The sequence below is a fragment of the Aspergillus luchuensis genome, chromosome 6, assembly GCF_016861625.1.
Source record: "Aspergillus luchuensis IFO 4308 DNA, chromosome 6, nearly complete sequence".
Taxonomy (NCBI): Eukaryota; Fungi; Ascomycota; class Eurotiomycetes; order Eurotiales; family Aspergillaceae; genus Aspergillus; species Aspergillus luchuensis.
In genome coordinates this window covers 3,645,344-3,672,362 of record NC_054854.1, presented here as the reverse complement: position 1 = coordinate 3,672,362, position 27,019 = coordinate 3,645,344, and the positions used below count along the sequence as shown (strand labels likewise).

Here is a 27,019-nt window from a genome sequence, read left to right as displayed (position 1 = left end):
AAGCACAATATTATATACTGTACAAAACTGGAACCACAACGAAGTGGCGCAGGAGGTTTGTTGCGCTATCGAATTACCAATAGTCTGCGGATTACTCCGACAAGATCAACATGACATGAGATAGGGCTGTTGAAATGTAACCTGATCTTTGCGACAGCCGGGATCAACAGACTACTAATAATACCGTACCGCGACAGGCCCCGCAGCCTATATTTACCATTGTGCACCATGAAATGAGGCTTGAAGCCAGGTCATTTGATTGCTGATACGTTAGGCAAGCTCCTAGCACTAGGATTATCTGCAGGATTAATAAGGTAATGAAGAGGAAGGCTCCAACGATGACTCTCTTTCCCATCCTCCTGCTTTTTCCAGCTGAATTCATTTCGTTCCCGACAACCTCTGATTGGGACTGATGCTAAATATGGCATATTTGGACTCTGTCGCAGAAGGTCTGTGGAGTGGCTGTATACTATACCATATGTGAACCCATGCAACCTGGGGGAGTCATGTTTCTACCGATATACCCCAATCACTCAGGATCACGATGTTTACCACTCCTGTAAACCGCTACCTGGTGCTACCAGCAACACAAGATACAAGTAGCGGCAGTATGCCCTTTCAAATGATGCTTGGCTCGCCCAAGGGCAACATGCCTTGGCGTATGGAACATGCAGCAGTATTGGTCGGATTTAGGCTCTTCATTACACTTTCATTCTTTGACAACAGCAGCCTTGGTCCAGGACCATCGGTCTTTGTTCTCCACAAAGGTATGGTTCTAAATTTCTTCATCGTGATATGTATCAGGTTGCTTCCGCCCCATGAAAATTTAAATACGGATTGTACCTTCGCTAGTTTCTGGTGTATTGCGAAGGCCGGGACATTCAATGGAGGACAATGGAGGGTGGTGGAATGTCTCTTATTTAGAATTGGGTTAGGGGTTCGGATTATCTTAACACTCTTTCATCGCCCTCACGACGAACCACATTTTTTTTGGTCAAGCGTCGGGAGATGGTGGAATACCTTCTATTGTCCTATAACCCAACGTTCTTTACTCCTCGATAAACAATGGGCCTCACAGCTTTACCCATGGTAGACGACCTTGAAATACAGGCGACACCCAATCATGGCGTAGATTCTAACAAAGGAGTACAATAGCTCCGCCAGTTGAATGAATGCCGAGATTGGCAATCCCCAGCCCTGATGCGAAGCTCAAATGGACATGTGCACTACCAAAATGATAGCGATTGCTCGGCTGGTAGTGGGAAAACTTAGATAACCTTTCAGCCTCTAAGCCATGAATCCACGCCTTTCTTGTCCTTTCATAGCCACATCAACTGCAGCGGCCGTTACCTTGACGCGAACAATAATGACATCTTCATTCACATGCAGCCCTGAAAGAAATAACAACACATCACTTAGCATATATAGCCAGAACATGCAGACGCATATGTACAACCTAGACAGGAAAGTCGGACATCGCAAGCCATCTGAGTGAATCAATCATCAACAGGCTGGCCTCTTGACCTACTACATTGATTGATTGCACTCACCAATCACCATGGCCAATCTCAACAAACTCCCCACTGAAACCCTGCTAGAAATACTAAGCTACATAGATTACAACCGCGATTTGACAGCGCTTTCACAGACTAGTCGTCGGCTTTACAATCTTACAAGCAAGTTGATCGACCAGGCCATCCGAAATATCTTTGATAATTGCCACATCTACCCCGACGAAAGCGGTGCGTTGCGAAATGCAACATTCAACGGCAATGCAAATTGTGTACGCAGGATTTTACGAGCTGGAATCTCCCCAAACTTCCATCCCAGGTTATTTTGTCAAGATGAACCCATCCATGTTGCGGCGAGAAGGGGATATGCGGACCTAGTTCGTATGTTCATAGAGCTCGGTGTCGATCCGGACGCGAGAAAAGCCCGGAATGACTTTTTTTACGACAACACTCCTCTTATGTCCGCAATATCGGACGGCCATGAAGAAGTTGTCCGAGTACTGATCGAGCACGGAGCAGAGTTGGAATACACCGCGGAACATAAAAGCTATGATCAGCCTCTCTCTCAGGCCACAAGTAGGGGTCACTATGGAATAGTGAAACTGCTACTGGAACATGGTTGCAACCCGCGAACACCGAACTTCTCAAAGTACTCGGACAGGTCGGCATTCGAGATCGCTGGTGGTAGGAACTTGCCTATTTTGCGCATGTTTGTGGGGTCCGACATACCACAGGACTACTTTTCTGCTCCTGAGAACCATTCTGGCAATATGGTAATCGAGGCGATGAGAAGGAATGATATGTCACTAGTCAAATTTCTTTTAGACCACGGTGCTGAGTTCAATATGGCATATAATGGGTTGACTCATTACCCGGACCGTCCTTCTAACATGTACTTGTGGGATGACTTTTTGTACCACGTCGGACGCTTGTCAGTAACGTTTTCTGAAGAAGCAGGTTACTTGCTTCGAAAGATAGATATTGATAACATCATCAATGAAAGAAATATCTCCGCGATTATGCGCCTCGCTACTGGTGCGGGACGTGGTGGCAATATAGGTCTGCTAAAGCGGTTGCTAGACCTTGACTGGATACACACACACCCAGCTATTACACCAGAAATTTGGCAAGATATTATGACTTCGTGCATGGCAGAGGCGGCTATTGGAGGTCATCTCGAAGTTGTCAGACTGTCACTCGACCGTGGTGCAGATCCTAACGATTCAGTATTTTGGAAGCGGAGTGAAGTACGCGCACCACCTCTCCATAATGCAATCGAAAGAGGATACACGAAAATTGTCGAGCTACTGCTAGATAGAGGAGCCAACCCGTTCCCAAGAAATTGCAAGACTGCCTTCGAAAAAGCAACCCCTCGATATGCACCACGATTAACGCCGCAGGCACGGTATGATATCGTCCAGCTTCTAGTCAACAGAAATCTCGTTGAAGCCGATCAGGTTTGGGTGGATACAGGCTTGTTTAATCCGAAGGTACCGGTCCGAAGAACCATCGAAAGAGCCGTCCGCGCGGGGGTAGATATATTCCACCTGGTTCGGCAGCATCTCGACGTCAAACTCGATGTGGGAAACGACAACCATAAGTTGGCATTTGAGGAAGCTGTAGAGCAAGTTGACACTACAATTATAAAGGAATTCCTTGAAGCAGGATTCAATCCCAACGTTCCCGACAGGCTTCTGATCAAGGCAATAAGTAACTATTGGGGCCGAAACACTAGAGAGGAAGTTGTTGACCTCCTGCTGATGTACGGAGCGGATATCAATTCACATATCTTCAGTGGAATGTATGGCCACACGTATTGCTCAGAGGAGGATGTTAGGTTCCTTTTGCAGAAAGGCGCCGACCCGTTTGTTGTCGACCGGTCTGGTGAACATCTATTCGTGAAGGTAGCAACGGAAGGCCAGCTAAGCATAGTGAAAGGCGTGCTGGGGCACTTTGATGGGGAAGGGATTCCCTTTGCTCGGGTCAAATTTATGGTTGAGAAGGCTGCGAGGGCCGCAGGCAGCGCTGCGGATACTGCGATGGCTTCGGCGTATGAAATAAATCCTGAAGATATTTTCCTCAGTGATGACGCGTTTGGGAAGGCCAGGAAAATTGCCAGAGTGGAGGAGTACATATGGCGCTGGTACTGGCGCAATATGTACCCTTGTCCGGAGAGCTAACCATGTCCTTTCATTCTCGTCAAACTTTGATATTTCGCCGCAAATGTGCTGAGAAGTCTAGATCTTCGCCCTAACGGTCTCAATTCTCGCATGACTGACGCCGATGCTGCCTATGAATATCAAGTTCTGTCTTTAACACTGGAATCGACCTCCACCACAATCGGTTCGCCATCCTCCGTTCCACTTTCTGTTTCAGGACCTTTATATAGTACCTCTTTTGCTTTCTGCTCTCTGTATTTTGCGTTAGAAAATATAATGGGAAAACTGGGTATACTTAAGTTACCTTCTATATATCAATGTTGCTGCAATGAACCCCGCCCACAGTAAAAAGAAAAAAGCGAATGCGGCGGGCCACCCCTTTCGCCAGCGCGGAGCACCATCCGGACCAGCAGTAGGAAAAAGAAGCAATGGAACCCATATTTGAAAGGAATAGCCGAAAGTCATCATCGAGCCCTGCCAATAATTAGTGTTCTGTTCTGTCTGCTATCCGGATAGTCTATTTAGGTACCATGATGAGCGCCCGTTCTTCAGAATCATCCTTTACAATCGTATTGACCGTCGAATATAGGATAGGACTTGTGCACCCGGCCGCGCCAAAGAGGTACCATGCGACAAACCTATGATCCTGTCAGCAGGACAATATACGCATGTGAGATGTACACTTACTTCAAGGCCTTTGGTATGTTCCAAATAATCATACACAGCGAAGAGAATAAACAGCATGTGGACGCAATAGTGTAAATAAGCCATGATGGATAAATTGCAGCAAGCGTAGTCCCTAACCACGAAGCAACGATATTGATCGCGTAGGTCACTGTCGGCAGTTTGTTGACCTGTGGCACTGAGTAGCCTTCGGCCTCTAGCCAGAGGTTCATATAAGAGGTAGGATAAGAAGACATAATCATGCACCTAAGACACAACGGATTAGCTTTTTTTCAAGTTTAAAAATCAAGTCTGTCTTACGCATAACAAAGGATGAAGACCCAGATATGCCAGCGCTTAAGCGTGCGTTTGAAGACATCAAGTGTCATCCTTCCCGGACGACGGATGTTCGCTCTTCGCGCCCGGTCCTTGGCCAAGGTGATATCATCTTCTGACAGGAAGAAGGGTCGCGGAGAATCCGGAATTCCCGGGAACACTAAGAAGCCAATAATAGCGACGGGAATGGTGAAAATTCCGTCTATAATGAACAGCCACTTCCATCCAGGCATGCCGCCCACTCCGGATAGGTTGGTGTAGGCTGCGGATTGCAGGTATCCGCTGACCATGGTTCCAAGCGCGTTGCAAATAAACCATGTTCCAGCTCGTTTGAAGAGTTCGGCGCCAGAGTACCAGGAACCTTCAGTATCAGTTAGCCTATTGTAATGATGGTTAAAGTGCCAAAAAGCTAACCGAGAATAAAGTGTGTTCCAGCAAAGACGGGTGCCTCGAACATGCCAACTAGAAATCGAAGTGCATATAGCTGGCTGACATTTGTGACTCGACTTTGTGCAAAGGTGCATATACCCCAGAGAATTTCAAGGGAAGGGAGCAGCCATCTCGCCCTAATCCTCTTAGCTATGCATTTCTCCCGAATCATGGACAGTAACATACAGGGTCGGTCGCGACATCAACAGCAGACCAGGAACTTGGAAGACAACATAGGCAGTGTAATAGCAGACGTTGAAATAGTTAAGTTGGTTGCCATTTAGACTGAAGTCTTCCTTTAGGCCACTGACATAAGCGTTGCTGATGTTGGTCTGGTCTGGAATATATTAGCATCGGTAGATGTTGCAGTCTCTCGACAGGCATACCCAAGTACTTCACGAAAACTAATTACGGTCAATAAATACTCTGTAGTTATCCATGGGAGTAGCTTACAGCATAAACATGCGAATACCAGAATGGATAAATCCAGCTTGAAGAGTAACCTAGATGATGAGTATCCCGTGGCCAAACCAAGAGGGACAACGTACTTTCGCTCATTTGTCGGATAGTTGGATGGATACCAATTAAACACCTCTTTGAAAAGCCCCCAAGCACCAAGTTTACGTGTCTTTAAGTCGCTGTCGGACATATTACCGAGCCCTTGTCTCCTCGTGTCGGACAATTCTCCGGTGAAAACTTCCTCTGGCAGGGGCATGTTCCATGGTTCGGCAAGATCTTTATCTGATCATTGAATACCCCTCTTCATGATAGAATTATCGAGTGGAGCTGTGTTGACATATTTGCCATTATGCCATTCATTGTCGTGATGGGAAAGCAACACAATCTGATAGGGTTATTCGGACCTGTTAGCTGCAGAATGCAACATCCGGGTGCGGGATGGCGTGCCACAATCCTAGCAGAAATGCCCTTATCTATCTTTGACATGATTCAGACACGGTACACCGTGCGTTCTGAATTGGATGTGCGATGCTAGATAAGAATTGCGTGCTTTGCTGATTAACTTCGTCACATATGCCGTGCGGGGTTAAAGTATACGCTGCATTGGGATTTGGACATAACTACTCGGACCTTCCCAGCTCGATAGGGTGCGTATAATAGTTTCGTAAACGTTGTTACAATATTCTTGATCACCATGCCTGCAAGACTTATCGACAGATATGACCACGTCCCAGTGACTAAGGAAGACCGTAAGTAATACCTCTGGCTTACCATGTGGCTCAAATAATTAACAAACCAGTGGACTGGGCCGAACTCATCACCCTCGACCTGAGCCAATATGATCAGCCAGGCGGCAAGGAATCGCTCGTTGAGCAGCTAGACCACGCTGTTCGTCATGTTGGTAAGTAATCTACCTGAAATTCTTTAACCTGATCTAACTTTGCTTCAAGGATTCTTTTACGTCAAGAACTTCAACATCAGCCAAGAGGAAATCGACCGCCAGTTCGCTCTGGGTCGCGAGTTCTACGCTCTTCCACTTGAAGAGAAGCTCAAGTACCACAGCAGCGCCGATCTGGATAGAGGAGAATACAACGGCTACCGGCCAGCTGGGCACCGAATGTAGGTCGTTGACAACTGTAAACATGCTATCATGCTCATTCATCTAGTCTTGGCAACGGAATCAAGGACAACGTCCAAGTCTACAACATCCCCAAGTTTGATGGGTATCATCAGCGCCAGCAACCAGCAATCCTGGCCGACAATATTGACGAAATTGAGCAGTTCAGCCGGGTAAGTGTCCTCTACTTTCTATTCACACCCAATTCACATTAATTAATAATACAGAAATGCCACACGGAAGTAGTCGAGAAGCTTCTCCGCCTCTTCGCCATTCTGCTCGAACTACCCGACGAAGACCAACTCGTCCGAGACCACCAGTACGATGTAAAGGGCGAGGACCACCTCCGCTACATGCACTACGCCGCACGTGGTGCCGAGCTCAACAAGAAGGTCGGGGGACTATACTCTCCCGGTCATACCGATCTGGGCACGGTGACCCTGCTCTTCCGACAACCCGTGGCCGCGTTGCAGATCCTCAACTCGGAAGGACAGTGGAAATGGGTCCGCCCGCAGGATGGAACCATTACTATCAATACCTGTGATGCGTTGACTGCCCTCACGGGGGGGTTGATCAAATCGAGCATTCATCGGGTTCATGTTCCTCCTGCTGATCAGGCGCATGTGGATCGGTTGGGTGTTTTGTATTTTGCCAGGTAAGACTGCCCCTTTCTCCTTTTAGTGTTAAATAGTATGCTAACTATATTGACTAGGCCGAACAACCACGTAGTCTTGGATCCGATCAAGAACAGTCCCCTGCTTAACCGGCTCGGGCTCACTAAGAATGTCTTTACGGAGTTGGGACAGCATTTGACTACTGAGCAGTGGGTCAAGGCGCGGCAGACTCAGCAACAGAGACGCACGCGGGAGGCGAAGGTCTCCGAGGATGGGAAATACAGTTACGGAGACAAGGATCTGCAGATCCTCCCAGGGTTGGATGCCAAAGTGTATAACTGAGAGACAAGAGAGCATAAGTATATTATACACAAGCTTCGACCGTTTGTCACAAATAAACATGTAATCATGACCAGTGGTATGGGGTCCTTTCTTATATCTTACGCCATCGATCAAGTTGTTCGAACTGTATAGGCTTGAGGACGCTTGATCATAATTCTTTACCTATTACCTTGATGTTCCCGTACAACTCTAGTAAGAGACATTGGTCCACCGTAGATCCCGCCACGACTCACCATGACTTCCACTGATTGTAGGTGCAGATAGCACGTTATCTAATGTAGACAGAGGGTCAAAATATATTCTCGTGTCTATATCGGTGCCAATGATGAGAAGAGCATAGGGCTAAACAGGCCTTCATGGTGATAAAGAGGAGCGTCATGATCGACTTAGAGTCGTCCACCACTCGCCTCTCTCAATATAGTTTTCCATTCAATATCGTGTAAGTCGTCAGCATGGATAGACACTTTGACATCGAGGGCCCTTCGAAGCTGCTCCTTTGTAGAAGCGTACAGCATACGGATCTATGATCATGTCAGTGGGAACACTTGAAGAAGTCGAAGACACAAGAGCACGATGACCTACGCGAGTAGGCGTCACATCTGGCATCCAGCTAATAAAAACAGTTGTCGCTCTGATGAAGATTAGCATATCAAAGACACATTGCTTTGCCTGGTTCTGGGGACTTCAATTACCTCCTGCCGTCTTCGTTCAAGTCATATTCCACGTCATATATGGCGTACCGAGGTGCCGGTTTCCCGTCATTATCATGCGCAGACGTAAGTCTTTGTAGGAATGCTTCGTAGTTCTTTTCTGGGGAGCATTCTTCCACCATAATAGACTGTTCGTCGTCGGATATCTTATATATAACGAAGGCAGGTTTACCTGCTCCCCTCTTGTATAAAATCTCTTTATAAGCATTGATGCACTCAGCAGTGATGCTGACACTATTGATAGTATAATCAATGTTATGATCGAGGTCAGATTCCAGAGACAGGGAAATCGGCAGCATACCCGGACGGAAGCTAAAGTTGTAATGGATTAGTCAGTCGCCGATTGTCCTGTGCCAGCGATGAGTGAATATAACTGACCGACATGTTAGTTCTCTATATTCAGGAGACAATTATTGAAGATGGTATTGTCTTTGAATGACGATGGATTACTAGGATCACTTGTTTCTGTCTCATGGTATAATCATGAGGGTATTTTACCTATTTCAGTTATATATATTTGATTGTCGGGCCTTCGGACCTGCGGTCCAAAATGTCCGAAATAAACATCACCCAGATTGATCAAAGCCACTTTGCCCAGCATCTGGGGGGGGGGTTTTTAAAATGGAGAACTAAAACAAAGCTACCATAGGATGCAACGCATAGCAAGATCAAAATTTGGACTGTGCTAAGGTTGGTACCCTTCAGGATGCCAAGAGTGGCAACGATCCGCTACCTCGGAGCTGCGGGCCCGCGGGCCCGCGGATCCGAAGGGTCAGAACCTGCAACTCTCTTCGTGCAACACGAAGTACTTGTCAACATCTCAATCACTGCAGAATCTACCATGTCGTCACAGAGCGCTCGAGAAACCATACAGGAGAGACGGCATCGGCTCTCGTTAGTTCCACGGGCCGTAAGCCCCCCAGTCCCGCCTTTTCGCTCGCACGCTAACATGACGTAGTGCGAAGGGTGTAAAGTACGCAAAGTATGTGCCGTACTGAGTAGAGCCACAGTAAGATGATGGGAGCTAAGATCAAATTATTGAAGATTCGCTGCGATCGCAAAATACCGTGTTCAAACTGCCAAGCATCCAAAATAACATGTCGACATCCAAACGACAGGTCAAGGAATCAGCTCCAGACAGATAGAATAGCGCATCTGTAAGTATAAAATGTGGTTGGTCTTCAAATTCAGCTGAACTTACAACCCATAGTGAGGGTCTCGTAGACAGCCTCGATAAACGTTTCCGTGAAGTCGAGTCTAGACTCGCTGCATTGCAAAGTCCAGAACTCAACTCGCGGGTCCAAAGTGTGTCCAATCAGAATATCATAACTGCGGATCCTGGCCGTGTGGAAGGCTGTCAAGCCTTCGAAGGAGATACTTCCTTCGCTAGTCAGTCACTTCATGCAAGTAATATTGCTCATATTACGGCTCTCTCTGCTTCTATAGGCAATTACACCCCAGATATTGAGCACTCCATTAATCATATACGGAAAAGTCTCTACGATTCACAAGAGTTATCCAAGAAAGGCTTTTACTTGAGCAAATCATCACAGCATGCGATACAAGTAGAACCTATTCCAGCTACGTTGGTTACCAGCCTTTTACGGCGAATGAGAGGTGAGTCATATTCTTTCAGTACGGGTCATAGTTCGCGGTTGCGAGGCTTCTTTGTCTGCAGACTAACGCGAATCCAGCCCGTCATCCTATCTTTCTATCCTCATATGCAATAAGTGACCTTCAAGTGGTTGAGGATCTCTGCCGAAGCGTCCTTTCTGGACCGAGCCGGGCATCTGTCGGCCAGGTGGCCAGCATGCATGGTGTCCTATTCTTTGTCCTCAAGGAGCTTATAGCAATGAAGGATGAGCTCTGTCAGAGATTTGACCTTACCACCCACCTTGATCATTGTGAGAAGGTCTTCGCAGCGACACTAGAAACATATGACGTACTCGCTGTCCCCAGCTTCGAAAATATACTTGCTTTAACAATGGGTGTAAGTATACCATTGCTGTCTACCCCTACCTGGACTGGCTCAGCACAGAATGGATTAGCAGCATGAAGTAACAGTAACGCAGATGGTCAAAGCCCAGGGCGAAGCAAAGCCCGCATTATACTGGACCCTAGTTTCTGCCGCTTCAACGCATTGTCAATCACTTGGATATCACCGCGAGACGACCTATAGGAACATTCTATCCGGAAAGGCGGATAACATAAGAAGACTCTTCTGGACAATATACGTCTTTGATAAGAACATGGCTCTCTTGTTAGGCCGTGTCTCCAATATGCAGGGTGTCAAGATTGACGTACGGCATCCTGCGATATCAATAGATCCGGGTCGCCGAGCATGGGATGAATCTTTCATTATGGGAATCAGGATGGCGGAATTTCAAGACAAAATATTCACTAACCTCTACAATCTTGCAACGTCAATTAAGGATCCATCGGAGCGGACACAACTAATTCAGAATCTTGCATCTGATATGGAACAATGGCATTCCCAACTTAAGAAGGTAAAATGGGACCATTAATGCCTACTCAATCCCAGAATGGCTACTAATATTATCCAGATCGATCCGGAAGGGGTCAACAACCTCCAAGTCTTCAACATGTCCAGAACAAATTGGGATATATCCTTCTACTCCACCCTGACGATGCTTCTCCATGCATCCTCGACGACAGGAGAGGAACTACAGATAAACTCTCGTTGCTTCAACGCCGCCCGTAATAGTTTATTGGCTCATCTCAATTCATTCCCCCAATACCAAAGCTCAAAGCTTCTTTCAGACGGCGAATACTTCAATTGGTCCGTTCTTCCCCCCTCACATCTTCTATATATTCCATTGACCGAGTACCACCAGGATTTTATTATTCTCATCTCTAACCCCATTCCTCGTGGTATTCCTCCACGCCATTTCTGCAAAAGACATTCAGAGCATTGAACTTCTTACACAAGTAATCCGCAGCTTCGAGACGTTCCGAAAAGTCTCCCAAGGCGCGGAACGCCTATATCAGATATGCGCTACTTTTACCAACATTGCCGAGAAACTTCTTCAATCACAGCAACTGTCGGTAGGGATATACAATGAAAAAGATGACTCTCTCAGATTGCCAGATACACCTGGTGACACATCGATGTTCCACGCGGAAGATTTGCAAAATGTGCTTGACATGGATAATGTGGATGAAGCCACCTCGTTGTATGCTACTGAACTTTTGAATGAGTTTCTCAGTGGTGAGCCGTTTTTGTGGAATAGGTTCGATCTTGAAGTCGGGAATGGTCAATGACGAAAAGCGAGAAGTTCCGCCCTCGGGGACTTGAGACGGAACTAAGGCATTGGGATCTATGTATTACTCTGCAATAATATGGCTTTCCATGATGATGCACGCGAGTGAGACAGAACTGCTAGTAATTGTAAATTGAGGTCACCAAATTTATCTAAATCCAGCATCGAAACTCCTACCACTACCAACTAGCGTCTGTCACATACCATCTCCTTCCAAGGACTCCATATCATCACACCGCAGCATAACCATCACTTGGAGAATTTCATCAGGGCCCGACCTCCGACGGGGTAGAATAATAGCTACACCATCCGCCTCCATATAGGGCAGTCTAACAAACTCCGGCTTCCCAAGCAGAGGCCCAAAATCCAAATCATAAAGATCCAAATCTGCCCAACTTGTAATGGTAAAATCACGAGACCCGAACAAGTCCCAACCCGCATAAAGAGACCTATAATCTTCCATGGAATCCACAAGCCGGTAGGTTTCAGCAATATGGCGTGAGTTGATCGTTGAGGACGACTGCGAATTTGAGATACAGTCGCATATCGTTGCCAGCGAGCGTATTGGATCCTCATCGGCCGTGGCGAGGTTAGCAGCTGGGAAGCTTGTCATGGCGTAGAGCACAACGTTACCCAAGTACTGTTGATCCCCGGGCACAGAGTTCAAATCTCCCATAATACGCGATCGGCAGTTAACAGCTGTCACTAAGCGACTTGTTTGAACTTTGAGAGCGGGATTGCGTTGGGCTCGCACACGAGTGACTGATGTCCATATGAGCGCGCAGAGGATAACGTTGGTGGTCAATCGACGTTGTGTGTATTTCTGAAGGAGTTCTTTGAGCACATTGATCCAGTGAAGCGGGATCTTGAATGGTTTAGACATGCATGGCGGAAACGTATCGGGTAGGACGGGTGGTTGTGTAGAGTGTTGCGGGTGTAGTGCGAGGAGATGATCCGATGAAAGCGATGAAATTTCCTGCAGATCAGGCGCGAGAGCTTCGGAAAGTCGCACGAGCCTACCACCACTTCCTTGTGACAAGCAACAGGGATCTGTCTGGCTTGGTTGGACAACATTCTTAGCCCATAGTCGAACAACTCCAGCAAACCCAGTTACATCCACGGCGTTGTGATGCAAGCAGAAGCATAATCCGGCCCCATGATCTGCGAACCGGAAGAAGCTGGCAGCGAAAACGCGGTCCCCTGTCTCGGAAGGGATGTTACCAACAGGCTTGGGACTGTTGGCCACACGTTAGGTGGGATGGCTTCCATGGGCATATTTTGCGAAGAGAGATTGGCGTATGAGGCCGTTATCTGGCCTTTATCCTCTAGGATCGCTGTCGTGTCTGAATGGTATCGGATTTCAAGAGAAGTTTTCTGATTGGCTGAAGTGGTATGAAAGACATGTCCGGCGACCCAGGGAACTTGCTTCGAAAGCTTCTCGAGGCCGCGCTGGAGTTCCTGCGTGATTTGGGGGCTTGGATTTGCCGTTGGAAAAACGAAGAGAATCCGAATGTAGGTCCTGGGCATAGGCAGGTCCAACGGAGTCAACTGATCCGCATAAGTGTGGTCAGCCATGGCTGTCTTGGGATTCAAGCAAAGATCATTGAGATTCTGGATATCAGCTAGAGAGGAAGAGGGTGTTTACCCTGGCATTATGAGTGATTGACGCTGTATCTACTGCGTTTGTCAGGGCCCGCGGGCCCGAGACTCCGACTGCCCGAGACTCCGGCCCGCAGTTGTTTCAGGACGGAGACATGACTATCATGGCGCGTTTAGCTCAGTGGCTACTAACTAGTGATTACGCTAATGTTGAAAGGATGTCCATGATGCATATAGCCCCTGCTAGGAGGATTTTATGTCTCCGACGTATATATTTCGGCAAGTATAGCGTAGTCAACGGATCTGTCAAAGTACAGGCACTTGCATCTTTTTGATAAGAGGGCTCCTTTCTCGAATCTTGTGGCCATAAAAGTAAAACACAACCGGAATAGCGATACACGCAACCTCGACAAGTCCAAGAAGGGTGCCGGCCCAATGCAAGCCCAGAGTACCGTACATGGACGGCCCGGCAAGCGGAAGACAAGCTCCCATGATACTGCGCGTAAACATATTCCCGGCAAGTGCAGATGCAGCATATATTCCATAGGAACGGGCGAGATAGTTACTGGCGTAAATGAAGACACATGCGTTGCCAGCTCCAAAAGGAACACCAGCTACAATAGAGACAAGCCAGTGAACGTTCGGTGTACAAGTCCAAGCAAACCATAACTGTCCACTGGCAATAAGTGTGCCCCCGAGGCCGACGATGCTGACCGTTGCCTCTGGCGGTACCCTGCCATCCTCTGATCTTTGGTGGTGGTTGATCAGTCGGCGGAATATTGGCTCGCAAGCAATCGCTATGTAAACGCCGATTCCGATCCCGACAAAGGAAAGGCCGCCGATCCCGGGGGACCACCCGCGTTCTTGTTGGAATGCGATCGGATAGGCAACAAAGCATAGATAGAGTCCGCCATAGACGAGTGCAACGTATATGTCCCAAAATATACTGTCACAAGGTTAGGAGGAAGATCCGAGTGGCATAGATGGAGTTAACTATCTTACCAGATTGGTTCAGTTAGAAGCATTATAAATGGCCGGCTTAGACTAATTTGTAGCAAAGACCTCAAGTCCTGTGCATGGTCGTAGCGTGTCCACCACTTGCGATTTTGTGTTTCAATCCTCTTCAACTTTGTGCGCCGTCTTAGGATAACTGGGGCATATGTTTCCTTAATGAAGATCATCAGAATTAAAACGGCTCCTCCGATAATAAGCACGATCCAATTGGTCCACCTCCATCCCATATACTGATAGACAAAACCGCCAATGATTGGACCATAAACTGGGCCGTTCATAGGGCCAATGGATAAGAAGCCGAATGCCAAAGGCCTATGCTTGTCAGATACAATATCGCTAATAGAGGCGGGCGAGTTCGACATCAAGGCACTGCCAAAAAGCCCACCAAAGAACCTGCTCACGAGAATCGTCTCAATGTTCTGCGCCAGCGCGGTTGGCAGAAGGAGTAAGAGAAATATCGTCAACGAGACGAGATACACTGGGCGCCGACCAACGAGTTCGCTCAATGGTGCAAATAGGACGCATCCAATAGCCATGCCAAGCAGGTAGGTGGTGATACCAAAAAGAGCCTTTAGTTTTGATATGCCAAACTCCTCCTGTAGGCCAGGGATACCAGAGGTATACAGAGTGCTGGATAGCGCGACCACAGTAGCCCCAACGCTCATGGCTGCGACAACGAGACTTTTGTACCATAATGGCCACAAAAGTGGATTCTCTGAGTCGTCATGCTCCCAATAGACTTCGTATTCTGGTAGATTTTGAGCACTGCTCACCAAGGAAACTGCATGTTCGTGGTTCGAAGCGCAACGTCCCTCTGCGGTAATGAAGCTCGATACTAAGGCAGGTGAAGATTCGGCATTCTGGGAAGAACGCATTGTAAATCAAGCAAAACAAGTTTGGCTCAAGGGGGGAACATTGTAATGCATGCAGTTCAGGTAGGATAAAGACTTACTCTTTATAGGTAGGGCAGATCAATCATGAAAGGATGGGTTCATAAGCCCCTTTAGGTGGGATACCGGAGAACCTAACAATCCTCAGAACGAAACAGAACACCGGAAAGTATTGGGTGGGATACCGGTGGATATGGAGTAATTGTGGCGATGGCTCCATTGGAACTGGCTTATTAGCTGTTGGCAAACGGGATACCGAGTGAAAAGTCAATCTTCGTTAAGTAATCAGCATCCTATCTCTAATCACTCATCTAGCCGAAAAGCCATATTTAAACCTGCAGGTATACCCATGGTGAAACGAGACCATCCTGAAGTTTCCAGATACTGAATCATACCATCCCTATAACCAATCCTCCATTCTGCCATATATTGATAAAAATTCTTGTCGCCACCATGTCGCAGCCACGTCTTACAATCACCCATATCACGACGGCAACTGCCATTCTGAACATCGATGGGATCAACCTTCTCACCGACCCCTTCTTCGGATCGGTTGAGGGAACCGAATATGACGAAACAGCTGATTGGGAAAAGGCGGACTTGAACATCTTCGGCCTGAAAAGCATCCCACCTCCACCGCACTTGGTCAATGAGCAAGGGCCCGCACTCCAGCTCCATGACTTGCCCCCAATCGATGCAGTGCTCCTGAGTCACGAAGACCATATCGACAATCTGGACCCCGAGGGCCGCAAGCTTCTCGATGGTCGCAAGGTGTTCACCACTATGGATGGTGCATCTAATCTCCGCCCGCGTCCTGGGGTTATCGGCCTGCGTCCTTGGGAGACCGTGACTTCTTATATCGGTGGAAAGCAGTTCCGGATTACTGGTACGCCTTGTAAGCACTTTCCGATTGGAGAGGTTACCGGCTTCATTCTCGAGGAAGACTCCTTCGGTATCCACGCTTCCGGGAAGCCGAACGCCATTTATTTCTCTGGTGACACTGTTTACATTGATGAGCTGAAGGAGATTGGAAACAAATGGCATATCACTGCCGCAATCCTCAACCTGGGAAAGGCAACATTCCACTTCCCGAATGGCGCTATTCAGATTACGATGGACGGAGAGCAAGCTGTGCAGCTTACCCGTGATATCGGCGCTGACTTCATGATTCCCATCCATTTTGAATCGTGGAAGCACTTCACAGAAGACCGGAAAGATTTGGAAAAGATATTCAAGGAGAATGGGTTTATGGATAAGGTGGTGTGGACGACTCCTGGGGTCCCCAAGGTTGTTTATTAAAAAATGTGGTACATAAGAGTCTTCGTCCATGTGGTGCCTTTCCTTTCCTTCCTTCCTCCATCACCCTCAACTTCCTGCTGGCTTCCTGTGTCCAAAGCCACAGCACGACGTTAGTGTGTTATCCTTAAACAAATATTTGTTGATCCATTATCTTAAGAACTTCCATTTTACTAGTGGACCGTTTTCCAAAGGAAAACTCTTGTAGATAGATTCCTCAACTCACTCTGCGGCTTCCCTCAAAAGGGCAAATAGTATACTTATGTTGTGTATCTCTATCTGCATTTACTCTCTTTGCATAGCCATGCGCTAACTGAGCTTTATGGCTTTCCTTTCAGTGTACTTTCCAGTGATACGTATATACTCCTCATGTCGAGTAATTATCCCACACCATCTTAAGTAATGTTGTAGTGACTCTAATTGCCCTGGACGTGTGAGATAGCGACCATATTCATACACACTATGGAGACAACCGCCATTGGGGCCTATACACCGGCGTAGACCAATCAAGTTGGGGACTGATGATTAGAACTTTCGTTTGCCCTTTCCGGCGGATCTATTCTTTCTACTACCGATGATGTCAAAAGGCCCGCGGTAACACTCCTGTCGGTATCCCACCGGGTGGAGGTAGGCGAATTACTGTGAATGGAATTCGTACATTTAATTTACCAGCTCCACACTGCAAGCTAAATGACCCGGGACGCTAGTCCTCGGCATCACGTATTGAGTATGTGTTTTGTTGCGTCCGGGACTTCATACTTCGGGGTTTCAGTCGGTATCCCACCTAGTGGTAATGACAAATCTTTTCATTGGTAATCAAACATGCCGGTCATGGCCAGCCTTATAAATAGATGGATAGGTATTGTCTCTGACGCAGTTATCACGGACTCTTCGGCGAGTATATTCGAGTCTTGAAGTTGCGTTTGGCTTTCTCGAATCCATGATGTAAGTTCCGTGTCACACTCTGCGAAGGATCTTGACTGACATAGGTGCAGGGAATCTGCCAATCTTGGCCAGGTGGCCTATTTCAATCTCGGCTCTCACCATCGGCCAGTGACAACGCGCTCGCAGGACGCTCAGCTATGGTTTGATCGCGGACTGTTATGGGCATATTCCTTCAACCACGGAGAATCGGAGCGATGCTTCGACCGAGCTGCTAGATCTGATCCTACTTGCGCCATGGCATTTTGGGGCATTGCCTATGCAGCTGGGCCCAATTACAACAAAGCATGGCGATTCTTTGATCAGGCAGACCTTAAGGCGTCCATCAAGCGAGCGAATGACGCTTTGGCCCGTGCCACTCAACTAGCAGTCCAAGCTGCTCCTGTTGAACAAGCACTGATTGAGGCTATTACCTCCCGCTTCCCGCCGACAGACAATATCCCTGCCGATCTGAGTTCCCTGGATCACGCCTATGCAAATGCCATGCGCCCCGTGTATCAAAAATTCGGCAGTGACCCAGATGTGGCTGCGCTATTTGCCGAATCTCTTATGTGCATCACTCCTCGGGGCTTATGGAATCTGGACACTGGAGAGCCTAGCGGCGACCACACCGTCGAAGCTAGAGAAGTGATTGAGTCAGCGCTCAAGCGTACAGGCGGTTATAATCACCCTGCTCTGTGCCATCTTTACATTCACATCATAGAGATGTCCCCATTTCCGGAACTAGCACTCCCTGCCGCTGATCGACTACGCCATATGGTCCCTGATGGTTCTCATATGCTGCACATGCCCACTCATATCGATGTTGCAGTTGGCGACTATCGCCGTGCAGTCGACTCCAACCATGAAGCTATGGTCGCAGATGACAAGTACTTCGCTCGCGAAGACGCTTCTATCCAGTATGTCGGATACAGGGTACACTATATATGTGCGAAGCTGTATGCTGCTATGATGTCTGGCCGCTTTAAGGATGCCATGTCAGCTGCCAAGAAGCTTGAAGACATTATTGACACCAGACTGCTATCCATTACCACCCCACCCATCGCGAATAGCATAGAGAGCTTTCTGGGCAGTAAGGCACATGTGCTAATTCGCTTCGGTCGCTGGGAAGATATTATTGAACTTGAGTTACCTACTGACCGCAGCTTGTACTGTGCCACAACAGCGGTTATCCTCTACGCACGCGGACTTGCTTACAGCGCCCTCGGTCGGATTGCAGAGGCCGAGGTGGCTCAGACTGAATTTGAAGCAGCGCGCGCACTTGTTCCAGAGTCTCGCTTGAACAGCATACCTTGCAAAGAGGTTGATGTACTCAGTGTCGCGTCGAAAATGCTAACCGGGGAGCTGGAATACCGTAAAGGCAACTATGAGGTGGCCTTCACGGCTTTGCGACAAGCTATCCAGCTTGAGGATGGGCTACCATATTCTGACCCACCACCTTGGATGCAGCCTGTTCGCCACGCTCTTGGAGGCCTGCTACTCGAGAAAAACCGTGTCAAAGAGGCAGAAGTGGTGTTTAGAGAAGATCTAGGTCTCTTAAGGGACTTCCCTCGACGCCGAGCAAGGCTAAATAATGTGTGGGGTCTGCACGGTCTGCACGAGTGTTTTACGCGTTCCGGAAAGACGGATGAGGCTATCTTTGTTCAATCAGCGCTTGACATTGCCTTGGCTTCTGCTGATGTTCCGGTTTCTGCTTCGTGCTACTGCCGCAGATCGGCTGTGGAAGGCAGCGGCTGTTGTTCATAGAGCCGGCCGCCTAACCGTAGCCAGGACTGAATACATCTTTAGATTCTTGCAGAGACACTTATATCTGTCCTTTTGCTTTGTAAGATAGGAATAACCAGTCTGGGGCCCGGAAATGCATGGTTGTCGTCATTATCATTACATCAGGTGCGAGACATTGTAGTCAATAGTAGCCATCGTAAGTAATGATTGCTAAAGCGTGCACATACTTACACAATGTCCTCGTACTTATTTAGTTCATTGTAGACTCTCTAGAAAAGACAACGACTCCTACCATCACGTTAGCATGAACTGAGTACTTCCACCCGAACCCGCTCTCCATTAAAGCATTTAACTGAATAGGTGACCTTGTCTGTGGTAGACAGCCGCTGGAAGATAGTGAGCTGGACAAGGCATCTCACAATTCCTACAGGAGGTACTCTTGTCCTATCGTCTCCTGTTCGGTCAGTCGGCTGCGTCAGAAAAGCTGTCCCGGTCGATAGGCCTATCTACCTTGCCCCTCAAGACTTGCCAGTTCTATATGAGAGGGGTGTTTCATATTCTAGTCAACCTTGGCGTTTTACAGGCGCATCATCGAATATATATTCCCGGTTCGCGTTGTGAACCCAGCAATTTACAAAAACATGGATGGGCCTACTACCTCAACGACAAGTGTTGAAAAGCACCACTCTTAGGCTTCTGAATCACGCAAGAAAGTTGAGCAGCGTGACATCATGAGAAAGATGCAATGCTTGTGGAGGCACATCCAGGCAGTTTACAAGAGGCGCGGGTGGCTGTTGTTAGGGTGGGTCAGGAAAGGCACTGAAAATAGTGCCGTCGAATTAGAGATCATTGTCCTTCGGAGCAAAACAGCACTAGTTCAACGAAAGGTCGGACAGATTACCAAGTATCTCCCCGAGTAACTAATCATTGGGGATACAGAAATTAGTGCGAGGGTATCAGAGAAATCCTGACTCTGACTGAGATTATACACGTGATTTAGTAATATTTCTGGTACTGAACCATGTCTGCATTTAATCATTAATATTATTAAAAAAATAAAAAAAAATAAAAAAAAATAAAAAAAAATAAAAAAAAATAAAAAAAAATAAAAAAAAATAAAAAAAAAATCTGAAAAAATAAAAAATTTAATAATTCCTGATATCCTAAATACCCTAATAATCCCTAAAAAAAATTCTAAAAATACTAAAAGTGTAGATATAATAGCTGATTTAATCTAGAAAAACTTAGTCTGATACTGAGTCTATTTACACGTGATAAAACTCATCCAGTGTCAGGATTTCTTTGATACTCTCGCACTAATTTCTGACCCTCACAACTGAGACCCCCTAAATCATTCGAAGTCGTGTCGTTCATTCACTCGGCGAGGTGGCCGGTAACTTACCCCGCAGCTAAACTTGGCAGGCGCAGCAATATAAGCGACAAGCAGTCACTCTGGCTATCATCATCATTCTTCTTCTTTTCACCACTATCCTCTGGAAACACCCTTCTGGACTTTTACCAGCTCTCTCACAGCAGTCATCGCCCGACATGTCGATCACTCACATTGTCATGGTCCAAATTAAAGCTGAGGTGAGCCCCGAAGTAATCAAAGATGTAAGTTACACCAGCCCACCTAGCGCTTATCCACATCTAACACTGGGACGTCCCCAAAGGTGTGCTCTCGGATGCTTGCCTTGAAAGATAATTGTATACACCCGACTTCCCAGAAGCCATACATCCAGGCCGTATCGGGCGGGCAGGACAACTCGCCCGAAGGCATCCAAGTGAGTGGTGAAGGAATGTCCTCCGTCCACATTTCAATAACTAATATCCCAAAGAACGGCATCACCCACGCTTTTGTGGTGCACTTTGCGAGTGCTGACGATCGTGATTACTATGTGTCCAAGGATCCAGCTCACCTGGCATTTGTCAAAAGTCTGGATGGCATCATCGAGAAGGCGCAGGTGGTTGATTTCATTGATGGCGTTTATTGATCTGCTGCATAGCATCTTAGTGCTCAATGCAAGGGCGTCGAGGACAGGAACATTCGCTCGTACCCCTCGGTCGCCTGGAAAGATGAGTTCTGATCCCATTGCTAGACGGATGTGTACACCTTGGTTGTAACGTATTGAATTGGCCTAGTTATTCCGATAATAGAAATCTAACATCTCCAAATGGAAATGAAGCTAAAGGACAATAACTCATTATGTAATATCGCATTTGATAGACTGCTATCAACCACGGATAACAGAAAAGAGCCCCTCGTTTCAAGTATCTGCCGATATCCGATAATGGAGATATGGCGATTCCTGCGCAACGTATTCTGTCATTGCCGTGCGGGGCATCGGCGAATGACAGCCAGCGCTTTTCTGAATGCCTTCGGCATCGTAATGCTAGCTTGAGATGATGTGATTACCACACCATTTATAAACCTAAACCCAGACTGCTTCTCTATCACATATTTTTTTCGTTTCTGCAGACGTCACACCAAAGTTCTTCCAATTTACAACTGCTAACCACCATGGTTGAGGTACAAACACTCGTCCAACCGGACATCCAATACCACCCCGACTACGCCAAGTACACAGCCCGCACCCAGCGTCGTGTCACCACTGAAACCCTACCCAAGACATTGCCCCAAGGTTTCCCCGAGCATCTCAACTCTCCCTTGGTCTGGGAAGGAACAGAAGTAGAGAAGCGCGATGACTGGATCTACAGATTGAATGATGCGCAACTTGACGAAATCGACCAAGCCCTGCAGTCTTTTAAATGTAATTCCCTCCATCCTAGAACAATGTATATCGCTAACACCTCCACAGCAAAGAACCTTTCCCTAGGTTCGATCAACCAATCTACTTTCCCCCTACCAACCCTTCGCCCTGTTCTTCGTGACCTCTCCCGCGAAATCCACCTAGGCCGGGGCTTCGTTGTCGTTCGCGGCCTTCGCATCGACAACTACTCCCGCGAAGACAACATCATCATCTATGCCGGCGTCTCCTCTCACATTGGGAACTATCGCGGAAGACAAGAAGACAACCGGATCAAGGGAACCCCTTCCCGTGTGCTATCCCACATCAAAGATATCTCCAATAACGTCCAGCCGGGCACTATCGGCGCGCCATCCAACACTGCCGATAAGCAGGTCTTCCACACCGACTCGGGGGATATTATCTCCCTGCTCTGCCTCCAAGAAGCCGCAGAAGGCGGAGAGAGCAAGCTAGCAAGTAGCTGGCACGTCTACAACATTCTTGCCAAGGAGAGGCCGGATTTGATCCATACGCTTACGCAGGAATGGCCGTTTGATGGGTACATATCTACCAAGCTTTTTACATAACATGAGTGACGCTAACTGGAAGATAGATTCTCCAACCCCACGCAGCCCTACAGCACCCGTCCTCTACTCTACCACCAACCCGCCACATCTAGCACCCCGGAACGAGTCCTGATCCAATACGCCCGCCGCTACTTCACCGGCTTCATGGCACAGCCCCGGTCTACCAACATTCCACCGATTACCGAAGCGCAGGCAGAAGCGCTCGATGCGCTGCATTTCCTGGCTGAAAAGCATAGCGCCTCGCTTGGATTCCAGAAGGGAGATATTCAGTACGTGAATAACCTGAGTATCTTCCATGCAAGAAATGGGTTTACGGATGGGCCTGGGAAGGAGTAAGTAATTCTTCCGGCATCGGTGTAAGTGTGAAAATGGCTAATGAGAAAATAGGCGCCATTTACTGCGTCTCTGGTTGAGGGACCCTGAGTACGCATGGGAGACTCCAGAGCCACTGCGGAAGAGATGGGATAGTTTGTATAAGGACCTGGAGCCGGAGGAGCAGGATTTCCCTCTTGAGCCGAGGATTCGGGGGAATACGACTTCTTAGTTGAACACGAGAAGTTTAGTTGTTGCATCATTCAATTCCTTGTGAGGTTGGGAAATTTATCTATTCTATTTATAGTTCCCTTTCGCAATTCTTTCGCGAAAGCAATAGGTTGTGCTTGATGAGAAATTTCGCCTGCCCAATACTCATTAAATCGCTCTATCAAGACATTGACAAGCATCCAATATGAGTATCTTGGGGAAGCATCGAATGATCATATCTATATGCATCATCACTCCTATCGCTGGATATGGTGTAGCTCGCAATAACGTTTCCTGTAACCGAATAAGGAAAACTCCCGTGACACGTTCCCCCACCACTGTCTTTGCAATTTCGACGCTACTTACTGTGAGAACCTAAAGACTACAATGACTAATCGTGTCCGAATGAAGCCTGTCTATTCACGAGGTCTCACACTTACTGCCCTATTTGTGGCCGCGAGCAAGCATTATTTGGGGCAGACATTACGCCTTGCCCAATTACCCTCTTCACAATCGACGTTGACTGTTCCTCCCTTCGACCACACTCACAATGAACAGTCGGGCCGGTGGACTAATGGACAAAGCTAAACCCACAGGTAACCTGAACGCGATTGACCTATAAATATATACCACCCCCCTAAAGCAGCCATAGATCTGGTGCACCGCACATAAGGCAGGAGAACATGGTGATTGGGATTCGTTGTGTATAGAATCCCACTGGAATCATGTCACCTGAAAGCCCCCAATATCCATCTCTAATTTTGCAGCATTCCTTGTCGTTGTACTGCAAATTTGCTTAATAGGTGACATTTCACAGGGCAAAGGCGTTTTTTATTCACATCATCCATGTTTCAGCAGCTGGTACTTCTCTGCCATCTCCAGGATAGCGCGCTGCGACCGCCGAAGAATTATATTTTTGTGCTGCATTTGTGTAAAGACGGAGTACTCTTCTAGGTCCGTTTTAGCGCGTGCTGAAGAGCTAACTATGCCCAGTGGATAGGGAATAGTCTGGGCAGAGTGACCGAGAGCTATGTAGGTTGGTTCATTCGTTGGAATCATCAATTCTGATAAATGTCTCCTTTGCCATTTTTCTTTTTTTTCTTTTTCTTTTTTCTTTTCTTTTTTTTCATATGCAGTGCTTTAAGGTAGGACAGGATATCCTGCTTTCCTTCCTTATCTCGCTGTTTGGCAGAGGGGGTGCTGTATTCGTCACTCGGGACAATGTGTCGTCGTGCCCATTCTCAACGCCGTTCAGCTTGTATTCTTCGTTGAGTTTGTCTGGATCTCCTGTTAGGCACCATCCTTGTACTTCACAACGAGCTATAGTAAATAGGCCTGCGTGCAAAAGTAGGGAAAGAGTGTCATCACATGCTCTCACTAATGCGATGCATAGGACCCGTTCTTGAGAGACAGCACTGCTTGTTTGCTTCGGACCCGTGTGGTTGAGAAAGCCCTCTGACAAGCAACTTCGGACATGAGTACCGTACAGTCTACACAACCCACGGTCCGCTGTGAAGACAATACCTTTCCCGATGATTTACATTGCAGATATAATGAAAGCGACGGTCTGTACTTCTTCATATATATCGTCGAGCACTGTGCCGGAAGAACGGATGTTTTAATACCGGCGTTCATCAACGAGACTGGTAAGTCTAAAGGCGCGATAGCCTGGCTGGGCCCGACTTCGTCGCCCGGAGGTTTCGGCTACTATGCACGAGAGAGAAAGCCTACCAAAGCAAGTCTGTGTGGTATTCAGAGTGCTTGCTCAGGCTGCATAGTCTTGTTCTTATTACTTTGAACAGCGTTTATATTGTCGATGGAAACTCCGACACTGGGGAAGAATGAGATTGCCTTATTTCTCAGGGAGCCTTAGAGCTCAACCACTAGGTTTCCTTCATAGGAGACATCAGTATATAACGAGGACTGACGCATGGTATTTCCATCAGTGTCCTTCTTATCCTAATGTGCTTGAAAACAGACCGACCCGAACAATCGGTTCGGATCACGTTGGAATTATACACATTTACTTCCAGCACATGAATGGAAGCAATTGCCATAGGTCGTCTCCACGAGGAGCAAGGGCGCCGAACAACGCATGGTTCAGGTCCGCGATCCGTCCGGACATGGTCTGCAGGGTGGACGGGAGGGGGTGGGGGGAGCGCAGCCGTCCCTGATAGAACAGCTGACTCACCAGATCACCCAGCATGCTGGCCATGCGGTACTGCTCGTCCAGCATGCAGAGCAGCATTCGTTCATGTGCAGACGCCGGAAGGGAGAGGTAGCGGACACGGCGTAAAGAGGGTTGTTCTGGGGCGTTGACTCGACCACCGGATGCAGCTGGAACGGGTCCCCGATCATCAGGTACCCACGAGCATCATAGTTGGCGAAGACCGGCCACAGGTCCGCCTCGGACGCGTGCGCCGCATCGTCGATGACGATGAGCTCCGGGCGGAAGACGCCGGTGACTAAGGGCTGGCTTTGGAGCAGAATCTTGTCAGTGCTCCCACTGTATGGTTGATATCTGGCCTGGTAGTCATCGATAGACATGATCTCATCAACAAGGATTTGATGATGAGACAGCTTCGTCCGGGGCTTGATCGTATATTCACGGGATTCTTTAAGATGGGCACCAGCAAATCTTAATCAGTGGATTAAGAAGACAGGACAGTCATCCATGCTTCTTCGGCGAGTTTTGCCGAGGGAGACACAGTGCAGACCTGGTTCGGCGGTAAAAGGAATATAAAACGAGGAAGGCGGCAGTCGAATAAGTTTGCCGCTACATTGACCGCATCGATGCAATCACCACCCCGGTGATCTTTTCGGTTTCTCACCTGTTCCACCTCGCAAGCAGAACACCGTGCTTGGGTCTTTCTGTAGCAATCGTTCAGACGCGTAAATGCGTTTCCATTTCAAGTGTATCCACAAACAGACATGAACAGGCGTCTCATCGAACTTTGTATGAAGTTCAATGGACGCCATGTCAATGGCATTGTCCACATCCCAAATCTCTAGACACCAGCATCGTTATTCTCAAGGTCCGCAGCCCAGGCACAATTTTCTTCCGCATGCCTGACAATCGCTTCACTACCGGCCAAGTCGACCCGTCGACGAAATCTTGCACTGCCTGATGTTGGTTTACATCCATTGTGCTGTGAGTGTCTGTCTGCTCCAAATGCATGAAGAAGTAGTGTTGGACGACCCAAGAACCGTATAACGTGTATCATGTCGCTTTCGATCTGGAGGTTTTTAGAGAAACCCTTGGTCGAATCTCTGTTCAAATCTCATCAACTGGCGACAGAAATGGTCGTTCACAGTTTGGAAGACTCCACCACCCACAGCAGAATTAGGCCACGAAACTCTAACGGTGAGAATGAAAAGGTTGTTCATTCCAACAAATGATAGTCCCGTGTCATGGCTTCGTTTGTCATGTATTGCAGATTGAGTAGTGAACTATAACTGCGTAGGTCACTTCGACACGGCGTTCTGCATACTATCCGTGGAGCGTATGGAATTGAGGAAATGACCTGCCTAGCAAGGAAGTATATCATGGCTTGAGTGTCCACAAGGAAAGCCTTCGTGGCTGTGCTCTGACCAGGTTGAGGGATGTGGTCTCATTGAAATGTTACCAACAATAGTCCTAGTCCCGGTCGGAGTCGGTGTTAGGTCTCGCAGAACCACTGCAAGCAGGTGTAGTAGTCGGTCAGGGTTCCTTTGGCCCTCTAGCTCCTGAAAATATCATTCGCGGACCCGTTTACCTTGGTGGTCTGGATCCATCTTCGAGTCATGGGTCGGCTTCTCTTCTTCCTCTGTGCTAGTTACGTTTTCCTGCCGTTACCTCTGGGATTCAGGTCTTTGCTTGTTCTGTTGCTTTTGTTGCTCGTTTTGTCATCTGGCCTCTTTTAGTATCATTCGATATGATCCTGTTCATTTTTTATGTATCTTTTTCATTGTCTTTCTCTCTAGTGGTATTTCATTCCGTTATATCGTAGCGTAGTATCTCTGTCACATCATTCTCAGCCCCTTTCTATGGGGAAGAAATGTCGTCCTCATCCTGGACCGATATTGAGCCAGTCACC

General features: G+C 47.7%; 13 protein-coding genes across 13 annotated transcripts; 7 read left to right on the top strand and 6 right to left on the bottom strand.

The window, feature by feature from the left end:
- Positions 1-1,558: 1,558 nt before the first annotated feature.
- AKAW2_61261A (uncharacterized protein) lies at positions 1,559-3,691 on the top strand (the record flags this gene model as incomplete). The annotated part of the gene is made up of 1 exon (XM_041680833.1): positions 1,559-3,691. One exon carries the CDS (start codon positions 1,559-1,561, stop codon positions 3,689-3,691), a length of 2,133 nt encoding a protein of 710 aa, XP_041546759.1.
- Positions 3,692-3,810: 119 nt separating this feature from the next.
- Positions 3,811-5,813, bottom strand: AKAW2_61260S (uncharacterized protein; the record flags this gene model as incomplete). Its single annotated transcript, XM_041680832.1, has 10 exons — positions 3,811-3,922; positions 3,975-4,144; positions 4,200-4,308; positions 4,358-4,600; positions 4,655-5,030; positions 5,084-5,235; positions 5,285-5,435; positions 5,485-5,502; positions 5,552-5,601; positions 5,647-5,813. 10 exons carry the CDS (start codon positions 5,811-5,813, stop codon positions 3,811-3,813), a joined length of 1,548 nt encoding a protein of 515 aa, XP_041546758.1.
- Positions 5,814-6,251: 438 nt separating this feature from the next.
- Positions 6,252-7,630, top strand: AKAW2_61259A (uncharacterized protein; the record flags this gene model as incomplete). Its single annotated transcript, XM_041680831.1, has 6 exons — positions 6,252-6,306; positions 6,357-6,458; positions 6,508-6,676; positions 6,724-6,847; positions 6,902-7,329; positions 7,387-7,630. 6 exons carry the CDS (start codon positions 6,252-6,254, stop codon positions 7,628-7,630), a joined length of 1,122 nt encoding a protein of 373 aa, XP_041546757.1.
- Positions 7,631-8,016: 386 nt separating this feature from the next.
- Positions 8,017-8,462, bottom strand: AKAW2_61258S (uncharacterized protein; the record flags this gene model as incomplete). Its single annotated transcript, XM_041680830.1, has 3 exons — positions 8,017-8,151; positions 8,213-8,261; positions 8,323-8,462. 3 exons carry the CDS (start codon positions 8,460-8,462, stop codon positions 8,017-8,019), a joined length of 324 nt encoding a protein of 107 aa, XP_041546756.1.
- A 719-nt stretch (positions 8,463-9,181) lies between these two features.
- Positions 9,182-11,622, top strand: AKAW2_61257A (uncharacterized protein; the record flags this gene model as incomplete). The annotated part of the gene is made up of 8 exons (XM_041680829.1): positions 9,182-9,250; positions 9,299-9,322; positions 9,385-9,497; positions 9,551-9,957; positions 10,035-10,330; positions 10,413-10,847; positions 10,905-11,140; positions 11,196-11,622. 8 exons carry the CDS (start codon positions 9,182-9,184, stop codon positions 11,620-11,622), a joined length of 2,007 nt encoding a protein of 668 aa, XP_041546755.1.
- A 195-nt stretch (positions 11,623-11,817) lies between these two features.
- On the bottom strand, positions 11,818-12,504 carry AKAW2_61256S (uncharacterized protein; the record flags this gene model as incomplete). The annotated part of the gene is made up of 1 exon (XM_041680828.1): positions 11,818-12,504. One exon carries the CDS (start codon positions 12,502-12,504, stop codon positions 11,818-11,820), a length of 687 nt encoding a protein of 228 aa, XP_041546754.1.
- A 227-nt stretch (positions 12,505-12,731) lies between these two features.
- On the bottom strand, positions 12,732-13,196 carry AKAW2_61255S (uncharacterized protein; the record flags this gene model as incomplete). The annotated part of the gene is made up of 1 exon (XM_041680827.1): positions 12,732-13,196. The coding sequence occupies one exon, from the start codon at positions 13,194-13,196 to the stop codon at positions 12,732-12,734; it is 465 nt and encodes a 154-aa protein (XP_041546753.1).
- Positions 13,197-13,526: 330 nt separating this feature from the next.
- On the bottom strand, positions 13,527-14,899 carry AKAW2_61254S (MFS transporter; the record flags this gene model as incomplete). Its single annotated transcript, XM_041680826.1, has 2 exons — positions 13,527-14,166; positions 14,223-14,899. The coding sequence occupies 2 exons, from the start codon at positions 14,897-14,899 to the stop codon at positions 13,527-13,529; spliced, it is 1,317 nt and encodes a 438-aa protein (XP_041546752.1).
- A 678-nt stretch (positions 14,900-15,577) lies between these two features.
- On the top strand, positions 15,578-16,423 carry AKAW2_61253A (MBL fold metallo-hydrolase; the record flags this gene model as incomplete). Its single annotated transcript, XM_041680825.1, has 1 exon — positions 15,578-16,423. The coding sequence occupies one exon, from the start codon at positions 15,578-15,580 to the stop codon at positions 16,421-16,423; it is 846 nt and encodes a 281-aa protein (XP_041546751.1).
- Positions 16,424-17,360: 937 nt separating this feature from the next.
- On the top strand, positions 17,361-19,108 carry AKAW2_61252A (uncharacterized protein; the record flags this gene model as incomplete). Its single annotated transcript, XM_041680824.1, has 2 exons — positions 17,361-17,365; positions 17,416-19,108. 2 exons carry the CDS (start codon positions 17,361-17,363, stop codon positions 19,106-19,108), a joined length of 1,698 nt encoding a protein of 565 aa, XP_041546750.1.
- A 1,527-nt stretch (positions 19,109-20,635) lies between these two features.
- AKAW2_61251A (Dabb family protein) lies at positions 20,636-21,081 on the top strand (the record flags this gene model as incomplete). The annotated part of the gene is made up of 3 exons (XM_041680822.1): positions 20,636-20,701; positions 20,761-20,871; positions 20,926-21,081. 3 exons carry the CDS (start codon positions 20,636-20,638, stop codon positions 21,079-21,081), a joined length of 333 nt encoding a protein of 110 aa, XP_041546749.1.
- Positions 21,082-21,608: 527 nt separating this feature from the next.
- Positions 21,609-22,965, top strand: AKAW2_61250A (TauD/TfdA family dioxygenase; the record flags this gene model as incomplete). The annotated part of the gene is made up of 4 exons (XM_041680821.1): positions 21,609-21,858; positions 21,907-22,393; positions 22,448-22,753; positions 22,809-22,965. 4 exons carry the CDS (start codon positions 21,609-21,611, stop codon positions 22,963-22,965), a joined length of 1,200 nt encoding a protein of 399 aa, XP_041546748.1.
- A 2,165-nt stretch (positions 22,966-25,130) lies between these two features.
- Positions 25,131-25,490, bottom strand: AKAW2_61249S (uncharacterized protein; the record flags this gene model as incomplete). Its single annotated transcript, XM_041680820.1, has 1 exon — positions 25,131-25,490. The coding sequence occupies one exon, from the start codon at positions 25,488-25,490 to the stop codon at positions 25,131-25,133; it is 360 nt and encodes a 119-aa protein (XP_041546747.1).
- Positions 25,491-27,019: the final 1,529 nt, after the last annotated feature.